General features: G+C 32.1%; 1 protein-coding gene across 1 annotated transcript in view; it reads right to left on the reverse strand.

Annotated features, from left to right (window-relative positions):
* CEP120 (centrosomal protein 120) overlaps nt 1-16,915 on the reverse strand; it is a 101,157-nt gene that overhangs the window by 26,952 nt on the left and 57,290 nt on the right. The window contains exons 12-15 of the mRNA XM_051998037.1: nt 15,493-15,589; nt 15,155-15,304; nt 9,115-9,204; nt 7,232-7,324 (exon numbers count right to left, since the gene is read on the reverse strand). Of these exons, the coding sequence (XP_051853997.1) occupies nt 7,232-7,324; nt 9,115-9,204; nt 15,155-15,304; nt 15,493-15,589 (430 nt within the window). The remainder of the gene's footprint in view (nt 1-7,231; nt 7,325-9,114; nt 9,205-15,154; nt 15,305-15,492; nt 15,590-16,915) is intronic.

Consider the following 16,915-nt stretch of genomic DNA (forward strand, 5'->3'; position numbering starts at 1 on the left):
TAAACATATCTAAAACAGAATTCACTATCTTTCCTCCTAAATCCTCCCTGCTCCCACCTTTCCTATTATCATCCTCCTAGTTCCCCAGGCTCACAATCTAGGGGTTATCTTGGACTTCTTACCATTTCTTACCCCTCCCTTTCCCTCCCAAATCTAATCCGCTGCTAAAGTCTTTACAGCAGTCCTCAAACACAGCTTCTTCCTCCTCTGACTGTACTCTAGTGTAGGCCCTCATTACATCATGCCTGGATAACTGTGATAACCTGTGCTTAAGTCTGACCACACTTAAGTAGTACAGTGGCTAGTGCTGGACCTAGAGTCAGAAAGATTCATCATCCTGAATTCAAATCTGGCCTCAGATATTTGTGTGACTGTTTGCTTCAGTTTTCTCATGTATAAAATGAAATGGAAAAGGAAATAGCAAACCACTCTGGTATCTTTGCCAAGAAAACCCCAAATAAAGTCATAAAGAATTAGACATGACTGAAATGACTGAATAACAAAATCTCTCTCTACCACTCATTCTCCATTCAGCTACCAAGGTTTCCTAAAACACAGATCTGACTAAGTCACGCCCGTACTCAATTAATTCTGGTGGCTCCCCATTGCCTGTAGGATCAAATACAAAATGCTCTGTTTGGCATTGAAAATCTTTTATGACCTACTCTACTTCCAACCTCCAGTTTTCTTAATCTTTATTCCCTGACATATACTCCTCAATCCAGTGACACTGGTCTTTTAACTGCTACATGAACAAGACACTCTATATCTCCTAGCTCTGGATATTTTCTTTGTTACCCCATTCTGGAGTGTTCTCCTTCCTCATTTTTGCTGAGTGATCTCCCTGACTTCCTTTAAGTCTTAAACAAAATCCCAACTTCTATAGGAAATTTTCCCCACAAGGCTTAATTCTGTTGCCTTCCCTCTGTTAATTATTTCCTATCTATCATGCATATAATTTGCTTTGTTTGTATATTTATTTTATTTGCATGTTGTCTACTTCAGTAGACTGTCAGATTCTTGAGATAAAGGGTTATCTTTTTTCATTTCTATTTTCTTTCATCTCTTGTTTATAAAAGGTATATGGTTTGCTTCTCTTTTTAAAAACATTCAACAATAGGTAATTTTAAATTCATTATGGAATATTGTTTTAGCTGTTAGTCTAAAATTTCTATCAGATTGCTTTTCAGACGTTTTCATCAAATAGGGAATTAGGTTAACTTGTATTCAAGGTTTATCAGATACTGGGTTATAAAATTCATTTTTTTTTTTTTGGATTCTCCCTTGTGTACTGTGTTTAAATGATCTATTTTTCTATTATTTTTAAACTAATACCAAGTGATTTTTGATGATTACTGCTTTATAACTGAAGTGTTATTTTTCCTTCATTCCTATCTCCTTTTTATTATTTCCCTTTATTTTCTAGATCTTCTGTATCTTTAAATGAATTTTGTTATATATTAATGAGTTTTTTAAAGTATTAGTTTGACTGGGATTGCATTAAAAGTAAAAACTAACTTTGGTAATATTATCTTTTTTAATTACATTGCTATGGATCACCCATTAGCACTTGATGATTCCTCTAGCTAAGTTGTTTTCTAGGTATAAAAGACACTTTGTAAATGACTCTATAGATGTAATTTTGTGTGTTTTGGTAGATGATTTATGAATTTCACATTTATTTAGGATGGAATTTCTCAAATTACTGACTCTTGGATTTTGTCAAAATTCACAGTAATTCTGCTGCTTTTTATGAGCTTATTTTGTAGATTACAACTTTATTAAAGCAACTGTCTCAATTAGTATCTTTGCAGATTTCAATGAATTTTTAAAAGTCAACTTTCATGTCATTAGTCAATAGGTATAAACTTAACTCTCTTGCCTATCATTAGGCCTTTAGTTTCTCCCTTATTTTGTTATTGCTAGAGCTTATAGAATTATATCCATTAATAATAGGGAGAGTAGGTAACCTTCCTTTATTTCTGTTATTTACTGGAAAAGCTTTTAGGGATCTTCTATTTCATATGATGTTTGCTTTTGATTTTTGATACTTAAAAAAAAAAGTTCTTCCTTTGACTATACTTTGCAGGATTTTTAATATAAATGAAAGTTTACTTTGTCAAAGGCATTCTGCACAAATTATGTTGATTTTCCAATAATGAACATTTTCCTTTACATGGCTAGAATAAATCCAACTTTGTCATAATGAATGAATCTAGGATAAATTTCTACAATCCATTTGAGAGGATTTTATATTAATTTTTTTCAACAATCTTTAGTTATATTGATCCATAGTTCTGTACTTTATCCTTCTCTGAATTAAATATTGACACTATACTGATCTAATAAAAGGACTCTAGTAAAAATTTTTCTTCAGCTTTTGAAAATAGAGTAGTGTACTATATAGTGCTGGTATTAATTTTTCTTTAAAAATTTTATAGTATTTTGTAAATCCATCAGAATAAGGATTTTCCCCCTCTGTAGTAATTTTTATTTCCTTTTCTGAGACTGAGTATTTTAAATTTTTGAAAGTAACTCTTCTATTTTTATATGTATATTCTAAAGTTGTATTAGTATATAACTATATATAAGTTCTGATATTTCTTTTTATTTTTTTTTAGTGTTGTGATTTCATCTTGTTCCCTTGCTATTTTGTTAATGTGATTTTTTCTGCCCTCTCCTTTTCAATCTTGTTAACTAAAAGCTTATGAATTTTGTTAGTTTTACAGAGAAACAACTGCTATTTTCATCATTATTATAGTCTTTTTGTTTAACTACTTTTACTCTTCTAATTTTCTGCATCTCCTTTTGTGTTTAATTTGGATTTGCTTTTGCTGGCTTTTAAGTTTAAAAAAAAATGCATTAATTCTCTTTTCTATTTTGTAGTATGTGTTTAAGGATTTAATCGTTTGCCAAAGTGTTGCCATTAGTTGCATCTTAGGATTTTTAGTATACTGTTTCTCATTATCATGAACTTTGGTTCTGTCTCTTGTTGAGACTGAAGCTTCAGGGCTGGGCTTGCAATGGTTACTAGTCTGAAACTTGCTTCTACTAAAGGACCTAAGTGTTTACATGTTTAGCCTTCCACCTATCTGAGCCTACTCTGTTCAGAACCTCCACAGGATTCTGATTTTTTTTTTTTTTAATTAAAAAAAATTTTTTATACTCTTGGACTAGAAAGGAGGAGTCTATAGTTGATACTCTTTGGTTTTAACACTGTTTCTTCTGGTATGTTTGTCTTTGGGTGTTTCTAAAGAATCCAGTTTCCCCTGGGACATAATACATAACCCATCTTCCCATAGTTAAGAGAATACTTCTATTACGAAACCACATTTGTCACCCTCCCTTAACTGGGAAATATCACTAATCTCAGGAAACTTTTTTTGTTCTCTGAAATAAACAGCAATAAAACTTCCAATAAAAGCTTTATGAACATAAATTCAAATACATTCCACTTTATTCTATATAATATTGCATAAACCTTTACATGACATATATAAAAAATTGTAAAAAAAAAAAAAAAAGTCCTTAATGATGAAGAAATTAATCCTCTTCAGCAATGTTCTTGTTAATAACTATAAATATGTATCTATATATTGTATTTAACATATACTTTAACATATTTAACATGTATTGGACTATCTGCCATCTAGGGGAAGGAGTAGGGGGAAGGAGGGGAAAAGTTGGAACAGAAGGTTTTGTAAGGGCCAATGCAACACCTATGCATATGTCTTGTAAATGAAAAGCTATAATAAAATTAAAAAAAAAAAAACAATGTTCTTATTATAAAAGTCCACTGTGGCATAAAAGAATGTAAAATCTATTTGACAAAGAATATTCTCCTCCTTGGACTGGAAAATGCTTGACTTTTGGACAAGCTTACTGTAACCCCTAAAAAATCCCTTCTGAAAAAATAAAGTAAAACCAAGGCTGAATGAATATTAGGATCTGTGATAACCGCAGAGGATTTTTTTTTTTTAATAAGCATTTATTTATTCAACAGATGGATCTAAAGAAGCGATTCCTGAAATCTTTTTGGATAAAAACAAGAGCCCAATAAAATAAATAAAATAGTAAACATATGAGGCAACTTCTCAGAATCAAAACATCTATCAGGTTTCCAAAAGCTAGAGGTTTAAAATATGTCATTTGACTAACATTTATAAGCTAAATTTAATTATATAGTGTTAAGCATCTCAAGGGTAAAGACTATTTCTTGCCCCTTTCTGTATCCAAATATAATGGCTGGTATATAATAAATACTTATTGAAAGATTGATAAATAAGGGATAAATAACAATCTACTCAACATTGATCTCAAACAGCTTAGCCTAGAAACAACTTGGGGATAAAAAACAAAACAAAACAAAACTATCAACTATGGCATCTTCTCCCATTTATCACAGAAAGAACAAAAACCTACCAAAGTAATATCCTTTGATAAAATTCACGCTTAGAAGGGTAGAAATGTAGACTTGCAGCAGAAATGAATAGGGAGACATGAGATTAGATGTGATTTCCATTTAGACTTTATGTTCTATTCTCCCTTGAATGAGTAGTTGGCCTCTCTTACTCATGAAGAGCTGAGAATAGGATAGGAATCACACTGTCTTTGCTATCAGCAGTATTATTATCTCTGCCCAAAACACATTCTATTCCTGGAAAGTCATTTAGGAAAAATTTTCATCCTACTATAGTGGTTTTCATCCTGTCACTTCCTCTTTCAGAACTAAAGGATTTTAATTGCCTGAAAAATTAAAAACTACTAATCATTACTTCAGAAATCATCTCTATTATTTCCTGGCTCATTATTTTATCACAAATTAAAGGACATTGGATTTATTTAGCCACTCTTCAAAACTTTGTTATCTGCCACTTTTTCTATCTCAAATATTTATCCTTTCACACTATGTTTTAATCCTTTCTGTAAAACATACATGAAAACAAACACATATTCACCCATTTTGAATACAGTTACTCTATCAACTGAATTAGCATTTATAAAAAGTATATATGGTAATATTTAAAAATAACATATAAACACTGAAACCTACATATATCCTTTTGAAATTATCTCATGTTGCTAATATGATCAGAGAGGAAAGTAGAACAGGAAAATTAACTAGATTATCTGCCTAATTTTAGGGAAAGTGGGTCATCTTATTACTATTCATCTGAGGAAAAAAATCATTTCAACCCAATCATAAGGATTATTTGAAGATGAAAATAAAGTTTTTTCTAAAACAATATATCATATTTCTTAAAACCTTCTAGTTAAAAAAAAAAAAAAAAGCATTTAGCATACTTTGAACTGCCCTGTATAAAATAATTATGTGGATTTTAGGGAATGTGCCTGCATTCTGAGACTATACATCTATTGCTTTGACAGCAGTAATCTATTTTTTTCTTTCTGAGAGACAGAACACACAACTCTTTCAAAATTATTTTGAAAGGAACTAAAGCAAAACTCTAAACCTAGCTACAGTAAATATCATACTCAGTTTATATTTTTCTTATTTTTTCCTCAATTGTTACTTTGTCAACATTTGTTAACAATTTTGTCAATTTTAGGGGTTTTACATGTTAAATATTGTAGAGGACCACAGATAGTGGAGGAACTCTGGGTGACCTTTCAGCCCAGAAGGAACCTGCCGAAAACATTTGATTTGGCTCTCATCTTTCCTTGGGGACTTCTCAACCTTACTGAGAAGTCAGGGGGTGTGACAATCTGTGTTATAATTGAAGTAGAGATACATGCATCAAGGATGCATCTATATAATAATAGCAAGGTGTTTATGTGCCCCTGTATGTTCAGCATCCTATAGTTGGCACATGCCTAGTATAGTTGGCACATGCGCAGTGTGCTGTAGTTATGTAAGGGTATTTAGGATATTTAAGGGTGAGAGAACTAGAAATAAATGGATTCCATAGTTGATTATCCATGTGAGTTCCGCTTCTTCACTCCTCTCCTAAGATCAAGGACTCAGGCTGGTACCAAGATCCTCCAGAGAGCTAGTCCAGACACTGCAAAATATACTCATCTTCCAGAAGCCACCTTCACAGTTCACAGTTACACTATCTTATCAGATAATTTGTAATGATATTACAATCTTCTGTCTGCTTTTTGTACTAGAAACTATAATTATCAGGAGGCTGCTGCTTCTCTTTAATAAGAGAAGAAAATATTTTTTATTTACCATAAGAACAAAATAGGTCTATAAGACTACTTTAAACTTTGCTCTCTTCAACTTTCTCTAAAGATGGTGGCTCATTTGGCCAACTTTTTCATGAATTTTCTTGTTTAGTAAAAGATAATTTGTAAAAGAACTAGAAATATAAATTACTTCATATTTAACCTGTAATTTCCTCTTTTTCAACCTCTCTCATTTGTTAATTCTTCCTTATTCCAAAAAAATAAAAGCCCACAGTGCTTCTATTGAATTGTAAAGGAAAGATTAGTTATTCGTATTAAAAATAACTATTTCACTTATTTCTTATCACCAAACAGAAAATATATTTTGAATGCTAACACAATAATTTTGTTTATACTGTTAGTAATCTGAGTTTCCCTAGAAAACTACATGAAACCAAGCCTCTGAACAGAATTTGATGGCATGAAACCACTCTCCAGCTCAAGAGAGATTAGAAGAATTTTAAGAAAAATTTCACTGGGTTGAAAAGGGTGTTCAATCCAGCTCAGACAGTTTCCAGGAAAACCAGTGAGGGGATCTTAATCACAGCAGATCAACAACTGAGACCCTCAGTCCTGGCTCAATAGTGAAGCAGACCAGCGGGGCAGCCTCTAGTCCCAACTCAGAAAACAAAATGCCAAACTAGGAAACCAGGCAGTTTCCTGGAGGGCAGAAAGTGCCACTGCCTACTGTGAGCAAGACACCAAACATAAGGAGCCCCTGTGCTCAAAGCCAAGGATCAGAGCTGGAAAGCTTGGGACAACATCCCCTTTATCCCAGGAGCAGAAAGTGATCATAAAAGGCACAAAAAAGGAAATACAAAAAGAGAAGAAAAGAAAATGAACAAGAAACAGAAAAGAAGCCAACCATGGAAAGTTACCATGTTAACAGTGAAGACCAAAATAGCAACTCAGACGAGGACAATATGTCCATGGGGAAATCTCAAAGACTGATATACTGTTAGAAATCCAGATTACAATAAAGCATGCTACATATACACTGATACGTGCTCTTTTGAAATTAAGTATATGGATAATATACCTCTGATTCTGCATTGGAAAGCTGTTGTTCACGCTTTTCTAGGTCATTTAAAGTTTTCTGAAGTTTTCCTTCCAAAATAGTGTATTCTGTTACCTGAAAATTATATTTTAAAAATTAATGTTATTTTCCTAAGAAATTTTAAAGATATATATATATATGTATATATATTAATAAGCTTTATATAAATCTTAGAAACACAGAAATTCAGATCTAGAAGAGAAATATTGGAAGTTATTCAATTAAATAATTATTCCTAAAGCATATCTGACAAATAGTTGATCATACACTGTCCAATTAGATCTCTGGTGATGGAGACTCCAACACTCCATGAAGCAAATTCATTAAAATGATGAACCGTTCTAATTGGCAATTTCTTTCTTAAGTTGGAGCTAAAATGTTCACTATTTATAAGATTCATTTGAAGCTCCAAACAAACTTAGATCCCATTCTTAAACATTTATGAGTTCATATTTTTAAATATTTAAGATTTTCACACACATTATGGTATCATGGTTAATTATTATTATGAATCTAGTTTAATCTTCTTTTCAGCCTAAATACAATTGTTTTCTTAACCATTGTGTCCATATAACACAATTTCTAGATCCCTTGGCATTAAAAATTAATTTTTAACTGTTGCTTTAAAATGTGTTAACCAAAATATAGAAAACCATCAATATATGAAAGACTTATCTCAGCTTAATATAAAGCATAACTTTTGCCACATTTTTATTTCATCAAATATTTCCCAATTACATTTAAAAATTTTAATTAATTTAAAAATTTTGTGTTTCAAATCTTCCTTTTTTTTCCCCACTCATTCCTTAATCCTTAAGAAAGCAAACAATATAATATCATGTACATGAAGTCATACAAAACACAATTTCCACATTAGACATGTTACAAAAGAAAACATCCATAAAAACCCAAGAAAAACAAAGAAAGTTTTAAAGCGTATGATAAACAATTTCTAACAATCAGATTATCATCAAAAAAATGGAATGGATTTTTCATCTAAATATTGTCATTGGGTCTACTGAAGTACTTGAACAATATGCTAGAGATGTCAAAGGGGATTCTTCATAAAAAGGAGGCTGGATTTGATGGCTTCTAAGGTTAGTTCTAAATCTAAGATTTTATAAGACACCAATTCTATATATTAAAAGTCAAGGATAGATCCCCATTGCACTGAGTTAAAGCTACTAAATAAATAGCTGAAATAAACTCAAACCCAAGTTTGAAATAAAGCTATTAATAAATACCAGTTTGGTAAAACTATTTAACCAAGCTGTGAATTCCCCTAACAGTTATATCATTCAACCTATATTTCAACATTTTATTCATAAGGAAATCAAAGAAGACAGATCAAATTCTTTGTGAAATGAATATGTGATGTCTATAACATTCCCTCAGTTTAACAACCTTACTAATGTAGGAAATCAAAGATGTATAAGTAAAAACAGTTTATTTTATACAAGTGTATACAAGTTGAGAAATATATACAAATTAAGCCAAAAATTTAATTCAAAATGCAAACATATACCCAATACTGTGAAAAGGAAAAAAAAAAAATTACCAGAATAAAATTTTGTTTTTGAAAAATGGACTTGATTGGTAGAAGACTTTGTTTTTTATCTAGTCATACATTTCAAATGAATGTCATTAAATCCATTTCAAGGTTATCTAGAGATTAACTTATTTGTGCAAGAAAGGTTATATATAATTTATTACAGACAACTAAACACTTTACAATTCAGAGAAATAATCAGATAACAGAATAATCTAATTCACTTTTTCAGACAAAAAAGACTCAAAAATGATGAGAAAAGATGTACAGTTCCAAATATGCTTACTACAGAACAGTTCATAAATATTTTAATTACCTTTTTCTTTACTAATGATTCTCTTTCTCTATCCCTTTTCTTCCACTCCTCTGCAAGAGCCTGCATGTGAGCTAGTTCCTTCTTTTTCAGCTATTAAAAAGAAATAAAAACAATATTGAATAAAATCAAGTAGCTCTATTGAAGCTAAATGTTAAACACTTATCTCCCAAAGATTTTCTTAAGCATTCTAACTCAAACTTTTAAAAAATAGTGTAAGAATTTTCGTAAGCATCATTCAGCAGAGCATAAAGTCTTTCATTTTTAAATATATAACATTAGTATTATAGAGAAACTTATTTTGAGCAAGTAATCCTAAATTCTTAGCAGTCCTCTGAAACAGACCTAGAGGAAAAAGGAAATTAATCCTAGCCCAATTTCCTTGGTCCTATTTTTGTAATCCCTGAAGTAGCCCTAGAAATCTTGAGATGGAGTGTGTGGGATTTATGTTCCTTGTAAACAGAAAAACAATTTTTCACTTTGGTTTTTATGTCCCCAGATCCTAGCTCATTCTGTGTACAAAGTAGGAATTAAACAGACATTTGCTGAGCTGATTCACCAACATTTTTTATTATCCTTTTTTTTTTTTTTTTTTTTTTTTTTGGGTAAGGCAATAGAGGTTAAGTGACTTGCCAGGGATCACAAAGGTAACAAACGTCAAGCATCTGAGGTCATATCTGAACTCTGGGACTCCTAACACCAGGGCTGATGCTCTATCTACTGTACCACTTAGCTGCCCTTCATTGTCATTTGAAAAGTGATAAAACATTCTGTTAAAAGGAAAGAAAATTATATAATGCTATATATATGCTGGTTAAATAAAATAAAGAACGACAAAGTAATATAATCAATACAAGTGCACAAATATTCAGATCTTGTGGAAACAGTAAGAACTGCCAGAGAAATGAAGTCTAACTATCTTGTGTATTTAAGAGGCAGAAGTAGCATAGGGAGGAAAAAACACTTAATACATAAGTGTTAGTTATTAAATAGCACATTCAAATCTGTGACCTCATTGTGTTGGATATAGAATGCCATCCATTCCCATTCATCCTAGAACTCAAGACCATGTTCTCCTAAAGATTCATCATAAAACAGTATAGCTTATATGTTGGAAGACTTCCTTGCTTTCTTCTACCAACCAGTGGGATATTCTTGCTGTCCACTTGTCATTCCCAAATCTTGCCAGATAACCTGTCAATTTTCTTTTTATTTCATTCAATTTCTAGATAATATTCTTTACTCCTGTTTTAAACAGTTTCTTAAATTACAGCCTGCTCTTGCCCTACATGGACCTCACAAATCTATTTATCTACAAGCATGTGTGTGTGTGTGTGTGTGTGTGTGTGTGTGTGTATGTGTATATATATATACACATATCTCTCTCTATATATATATATACATACAGAGAGAGAGAGAGAGAGAGAGAGAGCACTTAATATATATCCATATGTGTATTATGTCTATACACAGACATACATACACACATCTTGCTGTAAAAGAGTCTTGTAAATGGTGTTCTGGTCTACTGCTTTAAGTACTTTTAAAATAATCAACAAACAACAATCACAATGGGATTTTATATTCTCTACATTTTTTAGTTTATTTTGAAATGGTAAAGATGTGGTACATTATTGAATATCGCTGAAGAATTGCTGCTCATTCCCCTACAATTCATATAGAACTGATTATAAAAGATTCTGTGCGGAAGCCAAAGGAGGCACATAAATCAGTAGTTATTAAGTTATTGATTGATCAACACCCTTGATACCCAATACCCTCCCTGCTGATATTGATAAAATCTGAAATTTGTTTCCCCACATCTTTTGTGCCTTCCTTCTCCAGACACTTTATATTAGCACTTATGATTAGCTCTATTCATAGCAAAGTTACCTAATTTCTCCAATTGAATGCACTCACAATTGAGTCACTTCTATCATCTATAGATGGAAGTAATTCAATTATGAGTTCGCTGAAGAATTAATTAAAAAAAAAAAATACTCAGGAGGAAGATTTTAAAGGTGTAGAAGAAAAATCTCAAACCTTTCAATATTTTATTTGGGGGTAGGGGATGGGGCAAAACATCACTGATCAACAACTTATTGTTGCTCTATCAATAACTGACAAGATGAACAGCTGCTTTTGCCATCTTTGTTAACTTTAGCGCTATTTCTACCTCTTTTAATGGCACCTTAAAGACTGATTTTACGGTCTAAGTTCCACAATCCTTAATGGAGAAAACATTTATTAAAATGGATTTTGTAAATCTTTTACATTTTGTAAGCCCTTCTTTTTCTTTTCAATCCTGAATGACTCTGGTAGGACCTTATCTAGTTGAATATTTTTCCACATTTTCTTTAGAATGCTTTCTTTATACTTCCTATATTTTGTTCTATAAGCTGATACTACTGAATGAGCACCCTTTTCTTAAATTAATTTTTTTTCCATTTTAATTTTTTTTCCCCAATGACATGTAAAAATTAACATTCTTTTTTCTTGGGGGGGGGGGGAAGAGGGAGGCAACTGGGTTTAAATGACTTAGCCAGAGTGTCAAACAGCTAGTAAATATTAAGTGTCTGAAGCCAGATTTGAACTCAGGTCCTCCTGTCTTCAACACTGGTGCTCAATCCACTGTACAATCCAATTAGCTGTCCCAATATTCTTTTAAAAAAAAATTGAAATCCTATTTCTCTTCCTCCCTCAGTATATTTCCCCTTTACAGAAAAGACAAGCTATTAGATATAGGTTATATGTGTGCACTCAGCAATACATATTTTTAAATTAGAAATGTTGTAAAAGAACATTTCTCCCCTCTCCCTCTCCCATCCCCAAAAAACAAGAAAAATAAAGGAAGTTTAAAAAAAAAAGTATGTTTCAATCTGTATTCAGACTATATCAGTTCTTTCTCTAGAAGCTGATAGCACCTTTGATCTTCAAAATTGTTTAAAATAATTGTATTGATGAAAATAGCCAAGTCATTCACAGCTGATTATCTTGCAATATTTGTTACAATATTTTGCTAATTCTAATGAAGCTCATTCTTAAAATTTTACAGATTATTTTGTAATTTGTATTGATTTTAGCAGCTATCTTTCTCCATTTGGCAAGTAAGTCATATGACTTGTTATGGCAATTAATTTACATCGATTAAACTTCTAGATGAAGTTGGTCTAGATGAAGTTGAAAGGTGTCAGTTTGATTATCCAATTTTTTATCCCTGACAATCCATTATAATTGTAAGATTTACAAAATGCTTTACAAACATTTTTTTCATTTGAACTACTACAACAACTACTATCGGTAGTATTTATTGCCATTTTACTGATGTGCAATTAAAGCTTGGAAAAATTAACTAATTTTGTCATGATCAGAGAATTCATAAATAACAAATTATTGAACTTGAACTCAAATCTTTACCAATTCTAAATTCAATACTCTCCAATGTCTCAGCAGAAAAGGTGCTGGACCTGGAATTAGGAGAGGCCAGAATATGAAATCAAACTCTTGACATGTCTACCTGAAATTATAATAGGAATCAATAGAATTCTCTAGTATTCACTTACATAAAAGTACTCCATAAGGTACCTTATCTTCTATTTTTGTTTCCTTTTATGGAACTTAAGAAGAATGCCAGGACACAATATAGTTAGCATGGATTAACTGAAGGAACACTAAGCTTGGAGTAAGTTCTAGCTTTACCATGTACTAGCTATATGACTTTGTTCAAGACACTTCCCCTTCCTGTAGTCGTCTCCTCATTTATAAAATAAGAAGACTAGACTAAGTGATCTCAAGAGTTCTTTCCAGTTTAAAATATTTGATGATGCTAAGTTGGAATACAAAGGTTGAAAAGTTAGCTGTGACAATTATTAGCTATATGGTCAAAAACAAAGCAATTAACTGCACACCTGAGTGGCATAGCTTCCTACACTAGCTTGACCACACACTGGGCATGTGATCCCAGACAAACCATTTCACTTCTCGAATTAGATAATTTTCTAAGACTCTAAGTCATAAAATAGCTGCACAGATCTTTATCAGTGGAGAAGTACTACTTTTTAAAAAATCATAAGACTGTTCACCCCATCAAAAAAGAAATAGGCAGGGGTATATACCCTTGCATTATATAATGCTTTCTATGCTAGAACAATTTTTACAAGCGTCTCCTGTCAAGTGGATTGATCTGGCCTTTCTTAAGACCCTAACCCAAGCATAATAGGCTAGCAAGTCAAACGTATTGGAACTAGAGATTTAATTGGTTCAAAATAGGCTTGAACTATTGGTATAGCTTTTTGAGGACTAAATACAACAGCCAAGGCATGAAGAGTTAGGAATCCTGCCTTCCTTTAATCACATAATGATAAAAGAAAAAGCAAAACACTGCACCACACTTAATCAAAGCTAAATTCTTACTGGATTTCTTTCCAGCCTAAGCAAAGTTCATTTCCTTTTCTTAACTGTTAAGATAATCTACTGTTCTGATCTAAAACCCAAACTATATATCTGGCCTAAATCCTAGTCTACAACACCAGTCTCATTTTGGAGACAGCACTATGTATCATATAGTTATAAAACCTTAATATATTATTATGTTATTATATTATATACTATGTATATAATATATATAACATATTATAACATTATCAATATTAATATAAATGCAAATCACCAACATGACAAGTCTGGCTTACACATGAACAAAATTATTTTGGGGGGGTGGCATAGATTTTGGGGATGGGCATGGGAGTAAATGCTTTACTACCTATGAAAATACAAATACCCAAAAAAGCTTTCCATTATACCATTAGTGAATTAGCAGTTGTTTCCACTTTAGTAAGAATGAAATATGTAAAAGCAGAAAAGAAGAGAGCTCAAGGAAAATGGATTTGATGGATAAAGAAAGGAATGGAGAGATTTGCCACCAAGTGAAAAAAACTACTGAAAATAGTAAAAGCAAGTTTCTGGTGGAGTGGGAAGGACCTGGGTTCTAATTCTAGACATGCCACTTACAACCTATATGACCCTAAACAACATCTCTGGACTCAGTTGCCTCATGTGAAAAATGAATAGATTAGACTATATGACTTCTGAGTTTCTTTCCAGCTCTAAATCTATTATACTTTCTCTTACTTTACCATTCTCTCTAAAGGTAACTCTGCTTGTTAGTTGAGTAAAGTAATATATCTATCCCAGTAAATAAGGCCAACATTAACAAAAGACTATGGTCTTCCTTAAATAATCATATGTCTATAGTCTATATGGTCTATGGTCACTTCCTTAAATAATAGTAAGTATTCTGGAAAGAAAAAATACGGAGAAGTTTTTATTTAATCATAAAATTAAAATTATCAGACTATTTAAAAACCAAATTAAAGTTGACTAATTAAGTGGCATTTGCATAATAAACAAATAATCATTTTACAAAATGAACAGTCAATTCATTCATACATAGTATGTATATAGATACATATTAACTGATTCTTTACACATATACAAGTAAAGTCACTTAAACCCTCAGGGTCTTAGGCAACTGTAAGACTAAGAGGCAGAACTAATGTAGGGGAGCTTTCTCACTGGGAGCTCCCTCTACCAGTGAAATCACAGAGCCAGGCAACAAAAACAACAAAAAATCTCTACATAGCCAAGGGTCGGCCTATTGGTCTATTGGTCACTGTGGCTCTGTATTTCAAGGCAATTAAGTGTACAGGAAGACAAGGAATACTACATACAGTTTTCAATTACAGAGTAAGCTATATAAATAGTTTGGCCAATCATAAAATAGAGCAATAGCTTGGTTTTCTTTGTGGGGGATGAAGTAGAAGGAACATGGACATAAAGTCATAATCCTAGTTGTGTGACCCTGGGCAATTCATTGATCCTTTCTGAACATCAGTTCTTTTATCAAACAAATGTGGAAAGCATCTCAATATTCTCTCCTACCAGAACAGAAATGAGACTGGATATTCAAAGTGCTATTCAAAAGGATAGCACTAAAACATCATAAAAGTAGGACATGTTTTTAACACAACATAAAACAAATAACCTGATTTTCAAAAAGATCTTCTTGCATTTCTTTCCACATCTCTAACTCCAGGGCTGCTTTGTATTCTAGCGTTTCTCGAGGCTCTGCCTGTGTTTCTGTACCACAAAGTGCTTGAGGAGAAAGTGGCTTCTGTTGAATTGCAGCTAAACCCTAGGGAGAAATAGTGAGAAAATATTTTAACCAAAAAGAAATATTGACAATAGGAATCTTTAAAAGGACCAGTATAAAATTAAAAATATCATATTATATGTGTATATATTTTATACATGTATATATTCATGTGTATATATATGTATTCATATATATGTAAATATCCATATATGTGTGTATATATATACCTGGGATGATTCAGGTATTAATATTTCACGTATTTTCACAAGTCCGTGATCTTCTAAGGTCAATGTGTAAGAAAGATCTGCTATCTTGTTATTTGTCCTATAAATCAAAATTTAAAAAAAAAAATTACAATTCACAATATAAAATTCTTAACACAATTTCCCCTTTTATTTGCAATTTTTCTATTACTTGGAAGCAGAGGTTTGAGAGGAAACAAAGAGAGGAAACTGTCCTGGTACCACTGCTGTTGAAATTATAGTAGCCTTTTAGTGGGCTCAGCGATTATAATGCCAATTTAGTACCCTGGCTTTTCACCTGTGCCTCAGCTTTTCCATTCCTATTTCAATTTCCTTGAATGACAGACCTCAGGACATTTTGGATTCAAAGACAAATACAGACATACAATCCTATTATAGATTTCCCAAAAGAAGTTCTATGAACATTTTATTCAAATCCTATATGTCAAATATTACCTAGCACCATATGGCAATCTCTACAATTGCTGAATTTGAGCTATTTCTGTTTAAGAGACTCCAGAAGTTATAAGAAAAAAAATGGAAATAGAGAGGAGAACTGAATAGATAACTAGGTCAATTTTTCCCAGATTCTCAAGTTTTTATAACATATAAATCTTTGAAAAGTCTTATGAGTCCATGAGATATAATTTATTATTATTATTGTCACAATGAATGATGGGAGACAATAGAATACTTAAAGATAAAAAATAAAAATTGAGCCATTAGCAACTACTTAACCTACTTAGATCAATTATTATCTTGTCCCTGTGAATATTTCCTCAGCCACAGAAAGCCCTCCATGCTTTCTTAATCTGTATAATTCTTGTCCATGTCTTTCTGCAGAAGACCTACCCAATGAATTAGAGATTTTTAACTAGACTAAACTCTGGGAGAATAAAAATAGAGTCTTATTTAATTTTTTCATGAAGGCCTCAACTATGGTTCTTTTAATACTTTAAGGTATAGCAGCACAAGATATGAGCTGCCCATTTGTTTTAGTCTGCTCTTGATAGAAAATCACCTTACCTTCTTCTTTGGTTTCCATGTTCCCTTATCATCACTGGTAATATGCTTTGGCTTATTTATCCTTATCATATATCTTTCTATTTGAATCACTTACAAATTTGAGATTCTCAATCTCACCATTCTATAACCAAAATGGAAAGATATGGCTTTGGTAGATTCAGAACTGTGAAACAATCATTAATCTGCCCCTATCAGCTTGGAGAAGAAAAGCAGCATGGCACTGGAAAGAGAATAGCCCTAACAGCCAAGAAGATCCACTCTTGATGTTTCTGGGTAGTATGGTCAGTGGGCAAGTCACACTCTCTTAGTGCTCTAGGTCAAAGATAAGTACTTTGTACATGGACTCCAAGCTGCCCAGTATAACAGGAATCAGATTAAAATG

Source organism: Antechinus flavipes, chromosome 1, assembly GCF_016432865.1.
Source record: "Antechinus flavipes isolate AdamAnt ecotype Samford, QLD, Australia chromosome 1, AdamAnt_v2, whole genome shotgun sequence".
In the NCBI taxonomy this organism is placed as follows: domain Eukaryota; kingdom Metazoa; phylum Chordata; class Mammalia; order Dasyuromorphia; family Dasyuridae; genus Antechinus; species Antechinus flavipes.